Source organism: Prinia subflava, chromosome 6 (genome assembly GCF_021018805.1).
Source record: "Prinia subflava isolate CZ2003 ecotype Zambia chromosome 6, Cam_Psub_1.2, whole genome shotgun sequence".
Classification (NCBI taxonomy): Eukaryota; Metazoa; Chordata; class Aves; order Passeriformes; family Cisticolidae; genus Prinia; species Prinia subflava.
The window spans coordinates 21110123-21129192 of NC_086252.1; the positions used below are offsets into that span (position 1 = coordinate 21110123).

At 33.7% G+C, this 19070-nt stretch overlaps 1 protein-coding gene across 15 annotated transcripts in view; it reads left to right on the top strand.

The window, feature by feature from the left end:
- Positions 1-18243, top strand: part of LOC134552188 (sodium channel protein type 2 subunit alpha-like) — a 50569-nt gene extending 32326 nt beyond the window's left edge. For 13 of the 15 annotated variants that reach the window (XM_063400618.1, XM_063400616.1, XM_063400620.1 and 10 more), the window contains 10 exons: positions 941-1061; positions 1669-1823; positions 2814-2987; positions 7183-7305; positions 8776-9057; positions 11674-11727; positions 12917-13054; positions 14761-14865; positions 15946-16216; positions 17051-18243. In XM_063400618.1, the coding sequence (XP_063256688.1) occupies positions 941-1061; positions 1669-1823; positions 2814-2987; positions 7183-7305; positions 8776-9057; positions 11674-11727; positions 12917-13054; positions 14761-14865; positions 15946-16216; positions 17051-18243 (2616 nt within the window). The remainder of the gene's footprint in view (positions 1-940; positions 1062-1668; positions 1824-2813; positions 2988-7182; positions 7306-8775; positions 9058-11673; positions 11728-12916; positions 13055-14760; positions 14866-15945; positions 16217-17050) is intronic. The other 2 variants (XM_063400626.1, XM_063400625.1) reach the window with 1 other exon arrangement.
- The last annotated feature ends 827 nt before the right edge of the window (positions 18244-19070 follow it).

The window sequence follows — 19070 nt, forward strand, 5'->3', positions numbered from 1 at the left end:
AAAAGAGAAAGTATTTTGGAGGAAAAAATTACAACAGTACAACAGTACTGTCAACTGAAAACAAGTTACAAACACTATGTCTGACTATTACATTTGTTGTTTGCACCTTTAGCAGGATATTCCTTTCAAAGTATGTTTTCTTAAAAGGGCAAAATTATGGGCAGTCTTGTGTGAGTTATCAACTGTATGACCTGATCACATTTTTAACGTACTGGGTAAAATTTTTCTTAATTTGAGCTATTTTCTGTCACTCTCCAGTTTTTGCTGTTTTCAGACCTAGAAGTGTTTTTACTGTAGTAAGGATTATAGTATTCCACTGTACAAAAAAGCAGTAGAATGATAGAAAAATTTGGGATGGAAAGTACATCAGAAGGTCTCTCTATAAGCCAGGAGAACAGAATGCAAAGAAGATGTTTCAGCTCTGGTAATTTGTGCTTTCTGCAAAAGTTAAATTGTGCAGAAATTTGCCATTAAATGCCGTTAAATTTACAAATTTTTAATCCAGATATAGCGTCTTTTTTTGAAAGTACCATTTGCAGTGGACAAGAATATACATGTGTAGATTTGTGTTAGTTCATTTTGATAGGAAAACTAAGACACACTTTCAATGTAATCCAGCATAATAATAAAGAAACTGAAATAACTTGAGAGTGTGGTGCATGCAAGCTCTCCGGTATAAATACTACTCAGAATACTTCTCCAGTCATATATATGGATCAGGTTAGTAGCCCAATCATATGTAATTGTTCCCTATGAGAAGATAAACTGGGAAACAGAACTGTAAAATTTACATGTCATTACTGTGGTTTTACTTTTAATGATGCATATTTATAAAGTTGTCATTCTTTAAAAGTTAGACTGGCATGATTTGATTCAGCACCATTTTTTACAGAATATGTATCTAATGAGAAAAAATTGTTCTGTGGAACTTTACTTACAGAAACTAAATGCATCAAGCTCATCAGAAGGCAGCACTGTTGATATTGCTCCTCCTGGGGAGGGCGAGCAAGCAGAAATTGAAAGTGAAGAAGCTCTTGAACCAGAAGCCTGTTTTACTGAAGGTTGTAGAATAACTGTTGACTTAAGACATTTATTACAAAAATGACATTGTTACTAGGCATATTTAGGTTCTTGAGGGTTTCAAATATGGTGTACCTTCATGTACTCAAAAATCAAAAGAAAATATTTTCAGCCCAGAACACTGGAAATCTGATGAAAAAACGAGGTTTCCATAGGCTTTAAGTAACTTCGTATCATATTTATATGATATGAGCTGCATACAACTTGTAATTAATAAACTTCCTTAATTTTTCTATTGGTAAAATGCTTTTCAGCTATTTGAAAGGGCCCTTGAAATTTGGAAGAAATAAATTTTTGTGTGACTCCATCAACAAATAGAACAGTTACATTCCAACAGTCAAAAATACCAATGTTTTCTGAATTGACTTCTTTCATAATTAAGTAAACTATTGTCTAGTTTCTCTCCAGTTTAGTTTTCTTAATTCAGATACTCATCATCCTGTGTGATGTGATAGCCTATTCAGCATTCCAGTGATTACTCAAAAAATCTTGTAAAATTAGTAAAAGCCGCTGATAATATATACCACAGTAAATATTGACTTTGAAGTGATTGGGTTTTGGATACTAACATCTCTTAATCTAATGCAGGCTGTGTGCAGAAATTTCCATGTTGTCAAGTAAGTATAGAAGATGGCAAAGGAAAAACTTGGTGGAATCTTAGAAAAACCTGCTACAGCATAGTTGAACACAACTGGTTTGAGACTTTCATTGTATTCATGATTCTCCTCAGCAGCGGAGCACTAGTAAGTAGAACAAAATTTGCAGATGGTGAACTATTTTGATATATCTTAGGAGCAACAGCAAAAAACAAATTTGCTTCAAAAGACTTGCTTTGCTTGGAGCTGTATAACTCCCTGCATTTCATCATTCCAGGATGGAATGAAACTTGACCCAAACTTTAAAAAGTTTGATACATTTCATATGCACTTTTTTATTCATACTTTTGTCTTGCTGCTTTAAAATGGTGCCATTTTCTTCAAGATAGGGTAGCTACTCAAAGTTTAAATTGCTTGACCATTTTCAGCACGTTTGTCAAGAGATTTGAGCATAAAGGACTATTGTTAACTGTGAATATATAGCTAAATATATGTGTTTAAGTCTTTAGTTCCTCCTAGGCTGATCCACTTTTTGAATTTTGCTCATGAAATCCCATACTAAAAGATGAAATAATTACTTCATTCTATTCCTCTTTTGAAGACAGGAAATATGCAAGAATGCAGCAGCAAATTGAACATAACAACCACTATCCAAAAACATTTGCATTACCCACCTTTGCAGCTTTACTCAAGCTGAACATTTGCTGCAGTATCAATGTGCATACTTGTACATTCTAGAAAATACATTGCTTTTTAAATTTGATTTTTTGGATGTAAGTTTAATCTAACTGCTTTTTAGAAAGCAGTATAAATATCTGGAACAGATATATAAGAAAAGGGGGGTTTATGTCTATGTCAAAGTTTTCTAATATCATAGAGGATAAAAAAATTATGCTGTGAGTTTCTTTCTTCATTTATTAGTGAAATAGAAATTTTTTTAAATTTTTTTTTTCAACTCCAGACAAGTCTCCCATTTTTTCAATTAGTAGTATTGTTAAAGATGGAAAACATATAAACAAGAAAATGAAGAAGAACAAGGGGAAATACTAGCACTGCTCTAATTTTTTTATTCTTTATTCCTTAATTTTTTAAAAATTTTCTTTGAAACAATGGTAATACCTGGATATATTTTTATAGGCTTTTGAAGATATATATATTGAACAACGGAAAACTATCAAGACCATGCTGGAATATGCTGACAAAGTTTTTACGTATATTTTCATTTTGGAAATGCTTTTAAAATGGGTAGCGTATGGTTTTCAAATATACTTTACTAATGCCTGGTGCTGGCTGGACTTCCTGATTGTTGATGTAAGTACAAATTAATATTGTAAAATTCCCCATAGCAAAGTTTCTGTGTTGTAGAATTCATTAGTACTAGATTAATATTATAACTGTGCAAACGTAATTCCCATTTTACAGTTGTACTGCATTAGTAATGGCATGTAGTGATTTGGAGGTGTTATTTAAAGTCCATTCATATGCCAAAAGGAAAAGTTTGGCTGCCTATCAGTTTGGCCATTCTTCACGGTTACTATTTTCATAAAAAGGATGTATCAAGCTTGAGATTTTATGAGGAAAAAACCTACTTTTTAAGCATGCTATCATTAATGGACTCTGACCATGCTACCTTATTCTTTAGAAAATAAGACAGTTCATTGTTCAAGTTTCTTCTTCGAACACTGCAGCTTTTCAAATGAAACAATTAATTTGCTCCAGATTTCATCTAAGTTCTCAGAACTCTGTCACTGAAAACCAGCTTGTAATAATTTCTAGTAAAAAAGAGAAATACAGTGGCTATTTGATCTAAAAAATAATTGGTTTTAATGGACTGACAATCTGCAATAGCTAAATCAGCTATGACTTGGCAGGGTTTATGATAGAGGAGAATACAAGGCTTCTTGGCTGCCTTCCCAGCTGTGATACACTTCTGTGCAAAGGCCTTGCTTACGTTGTCAGAAGGGATCAAAGCTGGTTTTGCTCCCAGAATATTTTGGTCTCTTGCCTCACACATTATCTGACCCAGTTCATTGGCAATACATGTCCTCAGTGTGGAACTGAGAGATGGCATCTCAGGGCAATTGTGCATTTATAGTAATTTCTGCCCTTGCTACCATATTTCTTGAGATATTTGCATAAATTCTGGTCTCATAAATACTTACTCCATATGTATATGATATATAGAAATATATCATATTTGTAAGTCCCACAGAAAAAAAACCCTTCTAGCTAGATTGGCCCATAATTCAAAATGGATTATCTTCTTTTTTTTTCTAACCTGCCCAAGTTAGTTTTGTTATACAGGTAATCACTAGCTCTGTCCTGAAAATCTACACTAGAATGAAGCAGTGTGAATGATTTTCCTAAGAGGATGTTAATGAAGTAAAGAGGTGCACTCTTACAGGATTGTGTTAAAACTGATTTTTTTTTTTTTTTTGATAAACTACAAGTTGTTTTAATTATTCTTTTTGTATCTTAAACCTAACCAGATTATTCTAAGCCATACTCTATGATTTCCTAGCTTAGCCTCAGAGATGCTGTTATCTGACCAGGCTTGCAAACTTAAAATACATCATTTTAAGTAAAGCAGCTTATGTTGCTTTTTACCATAGCTTGTAATTTTATAAACAAAAACATGAATACATAAGACTGGAACATTTTACTTTTGAATAATTTTTTTCAATGTTCTAGAAAGATGTAAAAAAATGCCTTACTGTGTTTAAGGCTAACTCAGCGATTTCTTTAGCACCACCAGCACTTGAAAGAAACGTGAGGTCATGTTATCTTCCTATAAAAAAGCAGACTCTGCACTCCTTTAACTGGCAGCTTAAATGGATGTGATTCAGTGGCATTCTGCCAGTGAGAACATCAGTGTGTCCTTCTTCATTAGAAGTGACTAAAGTTAATCAGATTGTTTAATTCCATTCTCTAAAATTATTTAAGAGTAAACATAGACAGCCCTTTCGGGCTTTGACCTTTAATATCTCACATGCATGAGTCTGCCATTCAGATAAGTAGCCATAGTTGCTCTTACTGATTGTGACTAAATTAGATTTTGATAATTACACTAAGAAATGGTGATTTTCAGCTCTGTCACAACTGTGAAAGATGACTCTTGGTACATCTGCCTACCTCAGTTTAAGACTGTCATGACATCCTACTGTATGGCCTGACCAAAGATCTTGAGCAGGGCTGTCACTGCTAGGCTTCTAAATGTTTTTGGTTTTGGGGTTTTTTTTTTGCAACAGATAGTCTATATTAGAAGAAAAACACAAGTGAGGACATACAATCCTTTAATTTTAGGAAACATATCTTTCTACCATTTTGAGTTCATTTTCATTTCTTAAAATTACTGCATTTGCATGCATTATCTATTTATCAGTGTACAGAGACATTTACCTTCTCACATACTAGCAGCAAAACAGGTGAAACAGATAAGAGAAGACCAAGTTAACAAGACTGAGATCACCAGAGAAGTGCAGAACAGCTCAATATGCAATAGAATTCCAAGCAAAACTTTGCATCCCATGTGAACTGTCCAGAGGAAAACACATTGTTTCCAATAGATAAAGTTTCTCTGAGAAAAAAACTTCACATTTATGGTGGAAGAGCACCATCATCTTCCTAAGAAAGCTGACAATAATGTAAAATAAGGAGCACAAACAAGATTGAAGAATTTTACAGTCTGAGCCTAAGAACTGCCAATACACACAGTGTCACTGAAGGCTTTCAGGAGCTGCTGCTACCTAACAGTTTGGAAGGGATCTTGTTTGTGAAAGATAGGTAAGGCACAGTGCAAATTTGAGGAGAAAAGTATAAAACAAAGGAGCCATTAATGTGAGTTCAATTTCACAGGACACCTCATTCTCCCACTAAGAGAGATATTTTTAAAATATTTGTTTCATTGTTTATTTTTTATTCATAAAGTGTGCTGTCTTTGCACTAAGGTGTATTGTTATGCCTGGTATCCTGTTGGTTTGAGTGAATAAATGAATATTTTATTAAAAATACAGAAAATTCCATGTCTTGTTATCTCTGGAACATATTATGAGTAGCTAAGGATAAAAATGATCTCTCTCACTGCAGTGTCACAGGAAAAATAAATTGTTTTAATGATAATTATTAATAATGTCAATAGTTAATACAATGGCTGAAAAATAATGTTATCTCTTATAAGTGAACAGACTTTGGTTACAGACTAAGAAAATCAGTAAGATTTTCTTCTTAATATGCTTATAGATCACAGCATGTTCTTTTTATCCATTAGAGCAATAAAATAATCCTTTCCTTTGATAAAAGAATTACATTCTGACATGAAATCCAGTTGAAATGTCCAGCAATATGAATTCACTGAAACACTATTTTTTGTTAGATAATACACATAGCAACATAGCAATGAATAATTGATTTGTATCTGCTCTTGGACTGTCCTTTTTAGCTATGATCTTGTACGTCCTGTGATTGTGAGTCACCTAATTGTTCTTTATGGATATAAGTAACATAGGAAACCAACTTTTCATATAGTGGGCAAAATCTTACCACCATTATCAGTGAATGCCTATTTCTGTACAGTCTTTGAAGAGTTCTTTAAACTGAGGCACAGAAATGAATATTTGAAGGATTTTCTTAAGGAACAAAATATGCCAATGTTCATTTACATGTCATCTATGCTTTTGCTAGTAGAAATGAATAAAATATGAGTAAGGTAGGATTTTTCCCCACTCCTGTCTCCAAAACTGCTTGAAGAAAATTAATTCCTTTCATATTAGCACTGTCTAAAGTTCAGTTCCATTTGAGAAGCAAATTAATTGCTCCTTACTTAAGTGGATTGTCTTATAACAAAATCCCAATAACATGCATCAGGAGCTTAATACTGTTGTAGATAATAAAGCTCTTACTGCTATAAGGTAAGCAGCTGTTAATATCTATCCCCCAATATTTTCCTATACATAGAAGTTTTTAAAAAAACCCAGAGACTTGCCAGGCAAGTGAGAAAATACCACCTCATTAAATAAGTATTTCAGAGATATCCTGATTATTCTTGCTACGAACGGTTTCACTTTGAAGTAATGTTTATAACAAATATTTTTAATTAGCTACTATTATATTTAGTACATCATTAGTATTTATAGATATTCACAATACTGACAAAAATTAATAAAATAATTTAATGTATTCAAAATTTTAAACTGTTTGGAAGGTTGAACCTTAATGAAGTTATAGAAAATAAGGCTATTTTGTATTTCCTTATTCCTGAAAATTTTTCCTTCACCAACAGTATGCTTCCATATGGCTGTTAAACTCTATCCAACCATAACAGATAGGTATTCAATAGCATATATTCCTTTTTCAACCTTGCTTTTATGAGACCTCTTTCCTTTCCAGCAAGTATGAAAATGGTAGCATTCTACAACTTGTTGCTGTTGATTTGTTGCTTGAATTTGTATTCTTTTTAAATAAACAGAGTAGAACTATTTTTAAAATATTTTCTTTCTGTATTTCATAGGTTTCATTGGTTAGTTTAATAGCCAATGCTCTGGGCTATTCTGAACTTGGTGCCATTAAATCGCTACGGACATTAAGAGCTTTAAGACCTTTAAGAGCCTTGTCACGATTTGAAGGAATGAGGGTGAGATAAAATGAATGAGTCTGAACAAATGTATGCATACAAAAATTAATGTATTTATGGTTACACTCACGCTTTCTTCAAAAACTCCAAAAAGGGAAGTCATGCAAAAATGTGTGAAAAAAGGCCTTTCAACATGTCCTTACAAACAAGACCTATATACACCTTGCATTTGGAAGGTGGACTTTGAGCTCATTAAATTTGCTGGTCACTGCTGCATAGTTTTCCCAGCCCCCTGGCTGTTAAAATTTCCAAAAAACCCTATTATAAACTGTAGCAGACTATGTTACTGAAAAAAATGACACATAAAAAATTAACAAGGAAATGTTATTGAGAAATCTCCTTTTAATCTTTCATCTCAAAATACCTCTGCTGCAATATATATTTGTAGTTCAGTCATAGGTCTTCATTTGCCAAATAAATAATGTGGTTCCTGTCTGGGCAAGGCTGCCAATATCCTAGAGGTGGCAATGCCTGCCAGAGTAGGGAAGAGGGTCCTGTGCACATCACCGTCACATCTATGTTTTACATGACTTGCAATCCAAACAGCACGTTAAGTGCCTGTCTTATAAATGAGCAAAACTTCTATTGAAGCTAGACTGTTTGTGGTCAACCCCATGAAATAAAAACAACTACCTTTTTCAAAACCATACACAAAAGACAACTGCAGTCTCTATTGATTTGCTTGAATTATTTTTTGATAAATATATTATTTTTTGAATATCTGCAGCTTTCTTTTAGTTGAATCACAATAACTAGGAGAAAACTTTTGTCCAAGGATTTCATCTAGTCTTTTACTACCACTTGCCCATACACAGTAGCTTAAGGGAATTAAATGCAACCAATTAAAAAGAAAAAGAAGGATAAGTGTAAGAGCAACTATACTGACCCAGGCAATTTACAAACCAAGACTTAGAGCAGATGCTGTTAATAAAGACTAAATAAGATATCCTTAATTATGTTGCATTCTATGTGGATACTAAAATACACTGATGCCAATATATACATAGCATTTCTAAGAATAAAATCATTAGTAATGATAGTTTTACTTGCAGACATTTTTATTCAGTCTTCCACATCATCATTTTTTTGAGCTTTTTCTGGTTTATTTTCTATTTATATATTTTAATTTATATTGCTGAAATTTAACATTTATTTCTCTCTTTTTCTCTAGAGCACACAATTTCTAAGAATCCATCTTGCTACTAACAGGTTTTCTTTTGCTTTTTGATTTTGTTTTCAGATTTTTGCAGTCTTTGTTTCCATCTCATTTTATTTCGTGCTTTTTGTAATCTCATTGGCATTTCATGAAACCTTAATTACAATTCCCCCACAAATTTTATTGTACTATTTTAACTCTCCATCCCATAATAATACTGTTTTGACATTTTTAAAGTATTTTAAAGTATTTTAAAGTATTTTTCATTTTCTTTTCATAAGCTAAGTTGCTATTTTGTCTAATTTGTACACTAGGTGGTTGTAAATGCCCTTGTAGGAGCAATCCCATCTATCATGAATGTATTGCTGGTATGTCTTATATTCTGGCTAATCTTCAGCATCATGGGAGTAAATCTTTTTGCTGGGAAATTCTATCACTGTGTCAACACCACAACTGGTGAGATGTTTGATATCAGTGATGTCAACAATTATACTCAGTGTGTGGAACTCATAAAAAGCAATCAAAGTGCTCGATGGAAGAATGTGAAAGTAAACTTCGATAATGTAGGAGCTGGATATCTTGCTCTGCTTCAAGTAGTAAGTAAATGTATACATTTTCTTTTTGCTCTTTTAAAAGATATATGGGACAAATCGGCAAGTTAAAACTGTTAAGTAGTGGAATAATTTCTTCATAGCAATTATGTACAGCTCACACAACTCTATTACATTGTTTGTTGTAATATTTTTTTGTTAATGATAGAGTAATTTTCCTTTCCAGGAATAGAGAATACAGCCTCAGGATGATGATGATAATAATAATGTAAAATAGTAAGTGTAGAAAATAAAAGAGTCTCTTTAGTGGCAGTATAGAACGATCATATTCCTTAATGCTTATTAAAGAGTCATTATAGTATACTAAATAAGTATTATGTTACTTATAGTATTATCCTTGTAAAGTATTGGATATTATTGCATAGCATATTCATTCCATGAATTACGGCTACATATACAAAATCTGTAAATTGCCTTTCTCCTTCAATTCCTTGTCTTATGCACTGTGTTCAGAACTGCCTTTATTCTAGGTACTGAGCATATTTTATTTGTGTCAAAGAAATAAAGACCTTACCTCTTTATACGTCCCTTGCTTAGAATGGAGCTTCTGATAGCTGGGATCTGATCCAAAACACAAGCAAGAAAGCACATAATTACATTTAGATGATTGAACTCTCTACAATCACTTGTCTATAACTCAACATACAGCCTCACTGAATGACAATATTTTTACAGCTCTGATATTCAAAGTTATCTAAGAATTATATGCTTGTCCCTTCTAGCTCAGAGCAGGTCAGTATCTCTAGGTGATCTTAATTCCAAAATTAACTACCTACATTAAAATGTTTTGCCTGTGAAGGCAATGTGACTCTTACATGCTGAGTAGTAGTTCTGTATGGTGACTCTGATTCTCTGGCTTCAGATCTCATTGCTACAAGTGCCTCTGAAGATATGTAAGGAAAACTGCTTCTCTTGAAGCTGTGTATGAATGTCATCTGTGTCACACATCCAGACAGTCTAGGTCTTCAATATCTACTTCACTACTGTGAACCTTTCATTCTTCTTTTTTTTTTTTTTGGTTCTGTTTTATCATAATTTTCCTTTTCAAATATTCCTTTTGACCTTTACTTTCCTCACAGAGATTAAGGGATCTTTGAGCATGTTTTGTGTCACATCTTCATTTGATTGCCTCCATTAAGATTTCCCCTACACCCTTCTGTATTTATTGCTCTTATCTAACTCTGGTGCTTTCCTAATATTGCTATGCAACGTGCATCAAATGGCTGGCAATTGCCAACTGAGCCAGAAAGATCTGAGAAGCTTGGCTTGAAGCACACCTTCTTAGTAACTGGTATTGCACTCCAAGATCCAGGATATGAACACTTCCAGAGTGCAAGTCTTCTGCTGTGGAAACTGGCAGCTGTACCAAAGTACCAAAGCTACTTCTGGCAAGCACAGATGGAAATATACTCTTTGGGATGATTCCTCTCCTGAACCTCCTCAGGAGTGATGCTCTTTGTTCATTTCACAGGCTTTTTAGCTCTTTTTTCTTTATTGTGAATAAGCTTGGAAACCCTGGGTAGTGGTTGCACACTCACACTTTCAACTAGCATGTCACACCAACTTTGGTGTTTCTTAGAAAATGGACATCCTGCATCCATTAAAATCAACTTTAGAGCAATAATGGCAGATTTTTTTTACTCTTTACTTGAAAAACGTCTCTATAGGAACTCAGCCAAATTTTTACAGATGTCAATCATATCTCTTTCTCTTTTTGGTCTTCAGGAACCAACGTATATTTTTACTTTGACCAGTCTATTCCTTTTAACTCTGTAGGATTAAAATATTTCTAAAAATACCAGGTCAGTTTGAATGTTGCTTTCTGTCTGCTGTTATTGTTTTAAGGACAGCATGATAATAATGACATGGACTCTCAGGCTCACTGCAAGTGAGAGCAACCTTTATTCTTTAAAACCTTCTTTTTATACAGTACTTCGGTACAATGAATGTGATTGGTCATTTAGAGCCTACACCTCTTTGTAAACATCTTTGCCCGTAAACAAGTTAGAAAAACACCACCTGCTAACGGTTTTTCACCTCCCAGGGATTGTTTGGATTCCTCCTTAGGATCTTTCCAGGCCAGAACGAGAGAGCTGCACACTTGTCTTTCACACAAATTATAGCCAGTGCCTGAAGCCCAAAATCTGACCACTGTCAGTTCCCACATCTGTCCAGAAGTTATATTACTGATTCCATCAATTCATGTTGTAAACTTAATAAAATGGCTGTGCCCATGAGTGACTCTAGTAGATCCTACCTAAATAGCTCCAGAATTAATGTCCACCTAAATGTGTCATTCTTCATCTGCAAAGTAAACATCTGCAAGTCCAAAAATACTGTTGACTTATTGGGATCTTCAGAGTCTGGTTTTTAACGTTATGTGTATAACTAAAAAGAAAATACGCAAAAAACCTAGTAATACTATACTTCCTATTATTACATAGTAATATTTACTACAAAAAACATTTATGACGCCTCTGTTGTCAAGTATGGTTTAGAAATTTAGAAATTATTTTATTAGAAGTGGAGGTCCAGATAAATAAATAAATAATGTATTATGAATTTTTATAGGGAAGATTAACAACTTTATTTTACTTGTAGGCTACTTTCAAAGGATGGATGGATATTATGTATGCTGCTGTTGATTCACGAGACGTAAGTGTAAATCTTACAAAACTCAAAGCTCATCTGTTGATTATCTTCTGATAAAGAGTATAGAATTTAAGCAGCTACACACACTAGAACAGCCACACACACACACACCAACAGCTGTACAGACAACAAAGAATTATCATCAGCATCAATACATATATTTTTCAGTCTCAAAAATTTTACTGGAAAGAATTAATCCCACTTCCTTCTGTTTAGACAAAAAAGCTAAATTAGCTTAACTGGATTTTTTTTAAAGACAATGTTAATGTAATAGAACAAAGAAATATTTGTGACAAATTCTTTTGGTAATTATGAATTAATTTAAGATTATATGATGCAGTTATTAAATATGGAATACATTAATCAGGTTTTATAATTTGTAACTGTGCATTTCGTTGTTTCTTTAGATTGAGCACCAGTTTTATCTAGATATTTAAGTGCAATTAGATTTTAATGTTGAAGATCACCTGTTAAGCTTTCTGGGGATTAGAATTTTATTTTGGCTACAAAACTATGACTCTGCTTAACTTACACAAATAGTCATGTTAATGATATTGTCTCCCATAGTAAAATGTCCTGTTTCATTATCTTTAGCATTCCTACACTCAAGCTTGTTGTGCTGTAGAGTTGCAGATGCTGAGATGTGGCATCCAGAAAAACTGAGACAATAACAAAATCTTCCTTCGAAACTTCCTCAGTGTGATGGATTTTACAAAACATATATTCACCAGAAATTTATTGAAAGCCTCTGTGCCTAGGTGGATGTAAGGGTGCTCATGCAAGACCAAAAGAGTTCCAGGGAGATTTAGGCGATAGTAAAATTTATAGATTCTGTTGCATAATATACTGATCACAATATAAAATATTTAGATTTCTGCTATTGAAATTTTAAGTATTAATGACTGTTCTGCATCCCATATTGCTTCTTTCTTCTATATGAGGAACTTTTTATATATGTACATACACAAACATATCTATGGGCACATTTACTTAAAAATTGCATATGAGCAATAATTCTCTCAGCTTCCAGTTCTCCAGATACTAACTGGAATGGGTGAGTTGGATATTTTCAATAAATTAGTGCTGTTCATAGCTTTTCTATGTGAGATGGAATATTCATAATTCTAAATTATACGTATTGTTTTTTACATCTAGTATTCTCATGGAGAGTAATCTTTTTTATATTTTTTAGGTAAAAGATCAACCAAAGTATGAGGACAACTTGTATATGTATCTCTATTTTGTCATCTTTATAATATTTGGATCATTTTTTACCTTGAACCTTTTCATTGGTGTTATTATAGACAACTTCAACCAACAAAAAAAGAAGATAAGTATTTAAAATATTTCCATATTGGCATGAATTTCTAGCTATAATGAATTTATAAGTTATTTCTGTAAGGCTAATAAAAATCAAAAGTCATTTCAAGACCTTAAATAAAGTGTATCTTTTCAATAATAATAATCTGTGCTAAAATCTGTGGATGTGATTCTGAACTTTGCATTTTTAGCATTTTGACAAGTGAAAAGTTGGCTCATAATAATTTGCAAATTGAGTAAACAGTTAAAATGAAGACATGAAAAAATGAAAATGAAAGTGAATTATTGGTTTGATTAGATGCAATATTATTTGGCATGAAATAATTTCTTTTTCAATTGACTCTAAAGAATTAAGATAAATTAAGGTACATTAATTATAATTATTCTTACAAACTCTTGACACAAGACACAATATGGCATTGTGTTCATACAATGAAAAATGGGTCTGCAAAATGATTAAACACTAAGTTAAGAGTAAGTCAAATAGACCTCAAATGAATAGGTTTATAGATAAAAGTGAACATGTGCACATAAGGGCTTTTTTTTCTAACACTTTTATGAGAAATGAGATTAATTCATTAGACACAAATACAATCTATAATTTCTTATCAGTAGTAAAGCAAAGATACACAGGGAATAGTGGTTTCTTTCTGTATACTTTTGACAGACAAGTATGTTTAAAATAATTGTATTGATAATGCAAAGAATTCAGTTTTAAAGATTTTAAAATATAAAAATACAAATAATCACATTTAAATATTTTGAAGCCTCACAGGTTTTAGTTTTCAAATGCCAGGGTAATTCTAAAGTTTTGTGTGCTGTGAAAAAGCAGTTTCATATTATTTGTTTTTTTCAAACCACCAATTAAAAAAACAATAATACCACACAGAATCTTTGGTAAAAGAAAGCTGTGAGCTACAGAAATTTTTCCTTGTTTGAATATTCTTTAGCTTCCTTAGAGTGATAAACATGTCTGGGGTTACTATCAATTTTGTGATGCTTCAGGCCGTGGTAGCTAATTTAGCAGACAGTGACGCTGACACTGTGCTTCCATCTGACTTAGTGCAGATTCATCAATAAGCACAATTTATTTATACTGGAAGCCAGTCAGTCAGTTGCACATCTGACTGGCAGCATTTGCATCTGCAAACAAAGGCTGTTTTGAGTTCATCAAGGTTCCAGTGGTGGTTCAATTTGCTATGGCATGACATGAATTACTTTTCTTAATTTTACATTGAAGGTGGGGGGGTTTTTTTGCTGTTAAAACCCACAAATTAGATACTAATACACTCTCCTAATACAACTTGAGGCTCAAAGTTATGCCTCCTTTGGACCTGCCTAGCTGTAATCCTAAAACTCTAAACAGAAGATAGGACGTGTAAGGCACTAGTCATGTTCCAATTCACTAAACATATCCTAATCAGCAAGTTATTGAACAGCATCAGTATAGCAAGAATGCTTTCAGACATTTCAGCAAAAGTGAGCATGAAGACATTGGAAAAACTCAACTGTCAAGCTGACAAGGCACCAATAATGGGTTTTTCCTGTGTGTTAGGAAGGTATATGAACACCCACACTATAAACATCTGAAAAAAACCCCTTCCATTTTTATATAAATTAAATATAATTTTAATATTATATTACAGAGAGATATACTGTAGTTAAATGTATTATGTGTGGACATGATGGTAATTAATTTTGATATTATTTCTTTACTTTGGAGGTCAGGATATATTTATGACTGAAGAGCAGAAGAAATATTACAATGCAATGAAAAAACTGGGATCCAAAAAGCCACAGAAACCTATACCGAGGCCAGTGGTATGAGTGATTAGATTTTTACACCCCTAATATTAAATGCTTATTTGGGAATATGATCTTGTCCACAATATATGGTCATAGGTCAGGAAATAAAATATTTTCCCATTTATTTTCTTGTAAAGGTAGAAATTGTCGCTTTTTGAATCCATAAGATTAGATCATTCACATTCTGTTGAAAAACATACATATTGAAGTATGAACAAAATCATTTAATAATGTTAATTGTGATAAATTTCAAAATTCCCTGCCTACGTCCTGGAAAACCACAATTGACTGGATCATTTATTGGTTCTTGTTACCAGGGATAAACTTCATTTTCTGTTTTTTCTCCTCACAGAGAATTTGTAGAAAATGGGGATGCACTGGCCCTTGCTGCTGAAGACAGAAAGGGGCTCTGGTAACCTAAAGGGAAGGACAGATGCAGAAAATCTTAAGAGAATAAAGAATGTCCTAGGGAGTAAAGCATAGACTAGGATAAATTTGTCTCTAAGATAAGACACTACTCTTGTTATTTACTGAACTCCTACACTGTTTGAAAAAATGAAATACTTGTTGCACCTTATGCACAAAGTAGTTAAAAATAGACTTTCTACAGAGAGACATATGGCAAAAAACATTGAGCTAAGTACTAAAGAAAAACTAGGATATTACAGTCATAGTGTGTTTGAGACATGTATCTTTAGCAGCCCAATGATCTCACCAAGCACAATTAGTTTAAGGAAGAAAGGCATTCTAAAACCATCTGAGAATAAAGATAAGAAATTAGTTTCTATTCGGCTGGTACTCTCACTGGCAATTTACACCACCTATTTTACCCAAATAATATTAATTTTCATTGTTATTACTCTTATTATTGCACTGTTTTCCTTCTTGTTTCTTCAGCCAGCACTGGTGAACTTCTTGATTCACTCTAACAGGATGAGATATAAACCAGCATGTGTTGGGGTTGTATTAATGCCTGTATTGTGCACGAGTCTTGCTCTGGACTCCTAAATCTTGAAGGGACTCATTTTATTATTTGGCATTTTAAACAATAATTATTTTCACCATATAAACTGTATTCCATCTTTGTGTTTGCAGAACAAATTCCAAGGCATGATCTTTGATTTTGTAACCAAACAAGTATTTGACATCAGCATCATGATACTCATCTGCCTTAACATGGTCACAATGATGGTAGAAACAGATGATCAGAGTAAAGAAATGGAAACAATCTTATCCCGGATTAACCTGGTGTTCATTGTCCTTTTCACTGGAGAATTTGTCCTGAAATTGATTTCACTTCGCCATTACTACTTCACTATAGGCTGGAATATTTTTGATTTTGTGGTTGTGATTCTCTCCATAGTAGGTAAGAGAAATTCCTTCTCAAGAAAGAACTAGTGGAAGAAATAGGAAAGATTTGTTTCAAGTATGTTGATGCTGATTGTAGAATTTCCTTTTTCCTAGATGACTTATATGTTGATTCAGATAGTCATACTATCTACCATACAATATATGCAATGTTGAATATAAGATTTTTATCTCTCCCATTAGATTCACTGTCATTTTCTACATCAAAAGACATAATGGAACTGTTTGGCACATTAGATTAATGTGTACAAATACAAAGAAGAATGTTTAGTGGTATATGCAAACTAACCACAGACTAACTTTCAGTACTAAAACTGAAAATTATGTGAAATGGGTGAGATTTTTTTTTTGCTTTCGCTAAGGTTTTCAGTTAAAAGCCAGTGACTGTCCAAGGTGCCAATGAGTGACACATCTGAGAAAGACTGTGCTGATAAAACATAGATCTGTTAAAGAAATCTCTGACTTGGAAAAATGAAGCCAGTATCATCCTTCATAAAAAACAGTGGTTATAGGCTCAGCTTTAAGAATTAACCATATCTAAGACATAAACATCCCTTCCCCAACCATTTTAAGAATTACTGAAAGCTTAGATAGGAACTACCTACTTGCCACAAGCAGTCTTTATTTTCCTTTTTTACCTTCTCTAGGATAGCACTTCAACGTAAGGAAAGACGCTTTCACCTTATTAAGAGCTTTTAATAACATGCAATAACTCGTATAAATTTTGCTATAACATAGAATCCCTACATTGATTATTCTGGAGACAGCAGTAAATAAATCTTTCTATAGGTAATTATTTTAAAATATTTTAATTATTCACCTTTTTTTCTAGGTATGTTCTTAGCTGAGATGATTGAGAAGTACTTTGTATCTCCCACACTATTCAGAGTCATCCGTCTTGCCCGAATCGGTCGAATCCTGCGCCTCATCAAAGGCGCCAAGGGGATCCGCACGCTGCTTTTTGCTTTGATGATGTCTCTTCCTGCTTTGTTCAACATTGGGCTGCTGCTCTTCCTGGTCATGTTCATCTACGCCATATTTGGCATGTCCAACTTTGCCTATGTCAAGAGGGAAGTTGGGATTGACGACATGTTCAACTTTGAAACGTTTGGCAACAGCATGATCTGCCTGTTTCAGATCACCACGTCCGCTGGCTGGGACGGTTTGCTCGCCCCAATCCTCAACAGTGGGGAGCCAGACTGTGACCCTCATAAAGATCATCCGGGGAGCTCTGTGAAAGGTGACTGTGGCAACCCTTCTGTTGGGATTTTCTTCTTTGTCAGCTACATTATCATATCCTTTCTGGTGGTGGTGAACATGTACATCGCTGTGATTTTGGAGAACTTCAGTGTTGCTACTGAAGAAAGCGCTGAACCCTTGAGTGAGGATGACTTTGAGATGTTCTATGAAGTCTGGGAGAAGTTTGATCCCGATGCAACACAATTTATAGAATATAGTAAATTATCAGATTTTGCAGCTTCCTTAGATCCACCTCTTCTCATAGCAAAACCAAACAAAGTCCAGCTTATTGCAATGGATCTGCCCATGGTGAGCGGTGACAGAATTCACTGCCTTGACATCTTGTTTGCTTTCACAAAGCGTGTCTTGGGGGAAAGCGGGGAGATGGACGCCCTCAGAATACAGATGGAAGATCGGTTCATGGCAGCCAATCCTTCTAAAGTCTCCTATGAACCAATTACAACCACACTGAAACGAAAGCAGGAGGAGGTGTCTGCTGTCATCATTCAGCGTGCTTACAGACGCCACCTTTTAAGGGTAAAAGTTAAACAGGTGTCTAGTATATATAATAGAAATAAAAACAAAGAAGGAGATGGACACATTATAAAAGAGATAATTATTGAAAAACTAAAAGGGAACTCCACCCCAGAAAAGACGGATGAGAGTTCTTCTACAACCTCCCCACCCTCTTATGACAGTGTAACAAAGCCAGACAAAGAAAAATATGAAAAAGATAGAGCAGAAAAGAACTACAAAGGTAAAGACATCAGGGAAAATAAAAAATAATGATCTAAGAATTTTGTTAATGGGATAACTTGTTTACAGTCTTTGAGAATGAATCATCAACTGGACTCCTGCAGGAGATTTATGCCAAACTGACAGTTTTTACACATATATATGTGTGTGCGTGCGCGCGCGTGTGTGCATATATATACATTATATATATAATTAAGGTCAGTGCCTATAACAGAACAGTGAACCTCCATCATCAGACTGTGACTCTGTTAATCAAGGTAAAAAACTTGACAAGAGGTTACTGTTTTCACTACAGCTGACACTGCTAAGAATAAGGGAAAAGGTGGCTCCGCAGAAAAGACGGAGCATGAAATGAGTGCAAAAGGATACTTTCTTTCCACAACATGTAGAACAGTAATTCTCTTCACTGTTTGTAATGCAACTGCCACATTTGTCATATTTTTACAAAAACTGTATTAGTGTATTTATGATTTTTTAATTCACAGGTTGTTTACTATTATATGTGACTATTTTTGTAATAGGTTTTTTGTTGGGGAAAGAGCTATGAGGACCAGGAGTTCTACTCTCAGATTCTCTATAATGTACAGATAGGAGTGATTTGCATACACATGCTGCACTTGTCAATTATACATAAATAAAAATATGACATTGCACAAAGCTGAAGATTTTAAGAACTTCCATGTTTCAGGGTTGCTCTTAAATTTGAAGTATTCTAACTACTTGTATGGCTGCATCCAGATTATGTGCATCCAGATTAATGTGCCTGGAGAGTTTCCTCTAATTTACAGGAATCTGCAATTACTTATTATGTGAATGATTAAACATGAACAAGATCTTGTTTATGTTAAAATATTTAC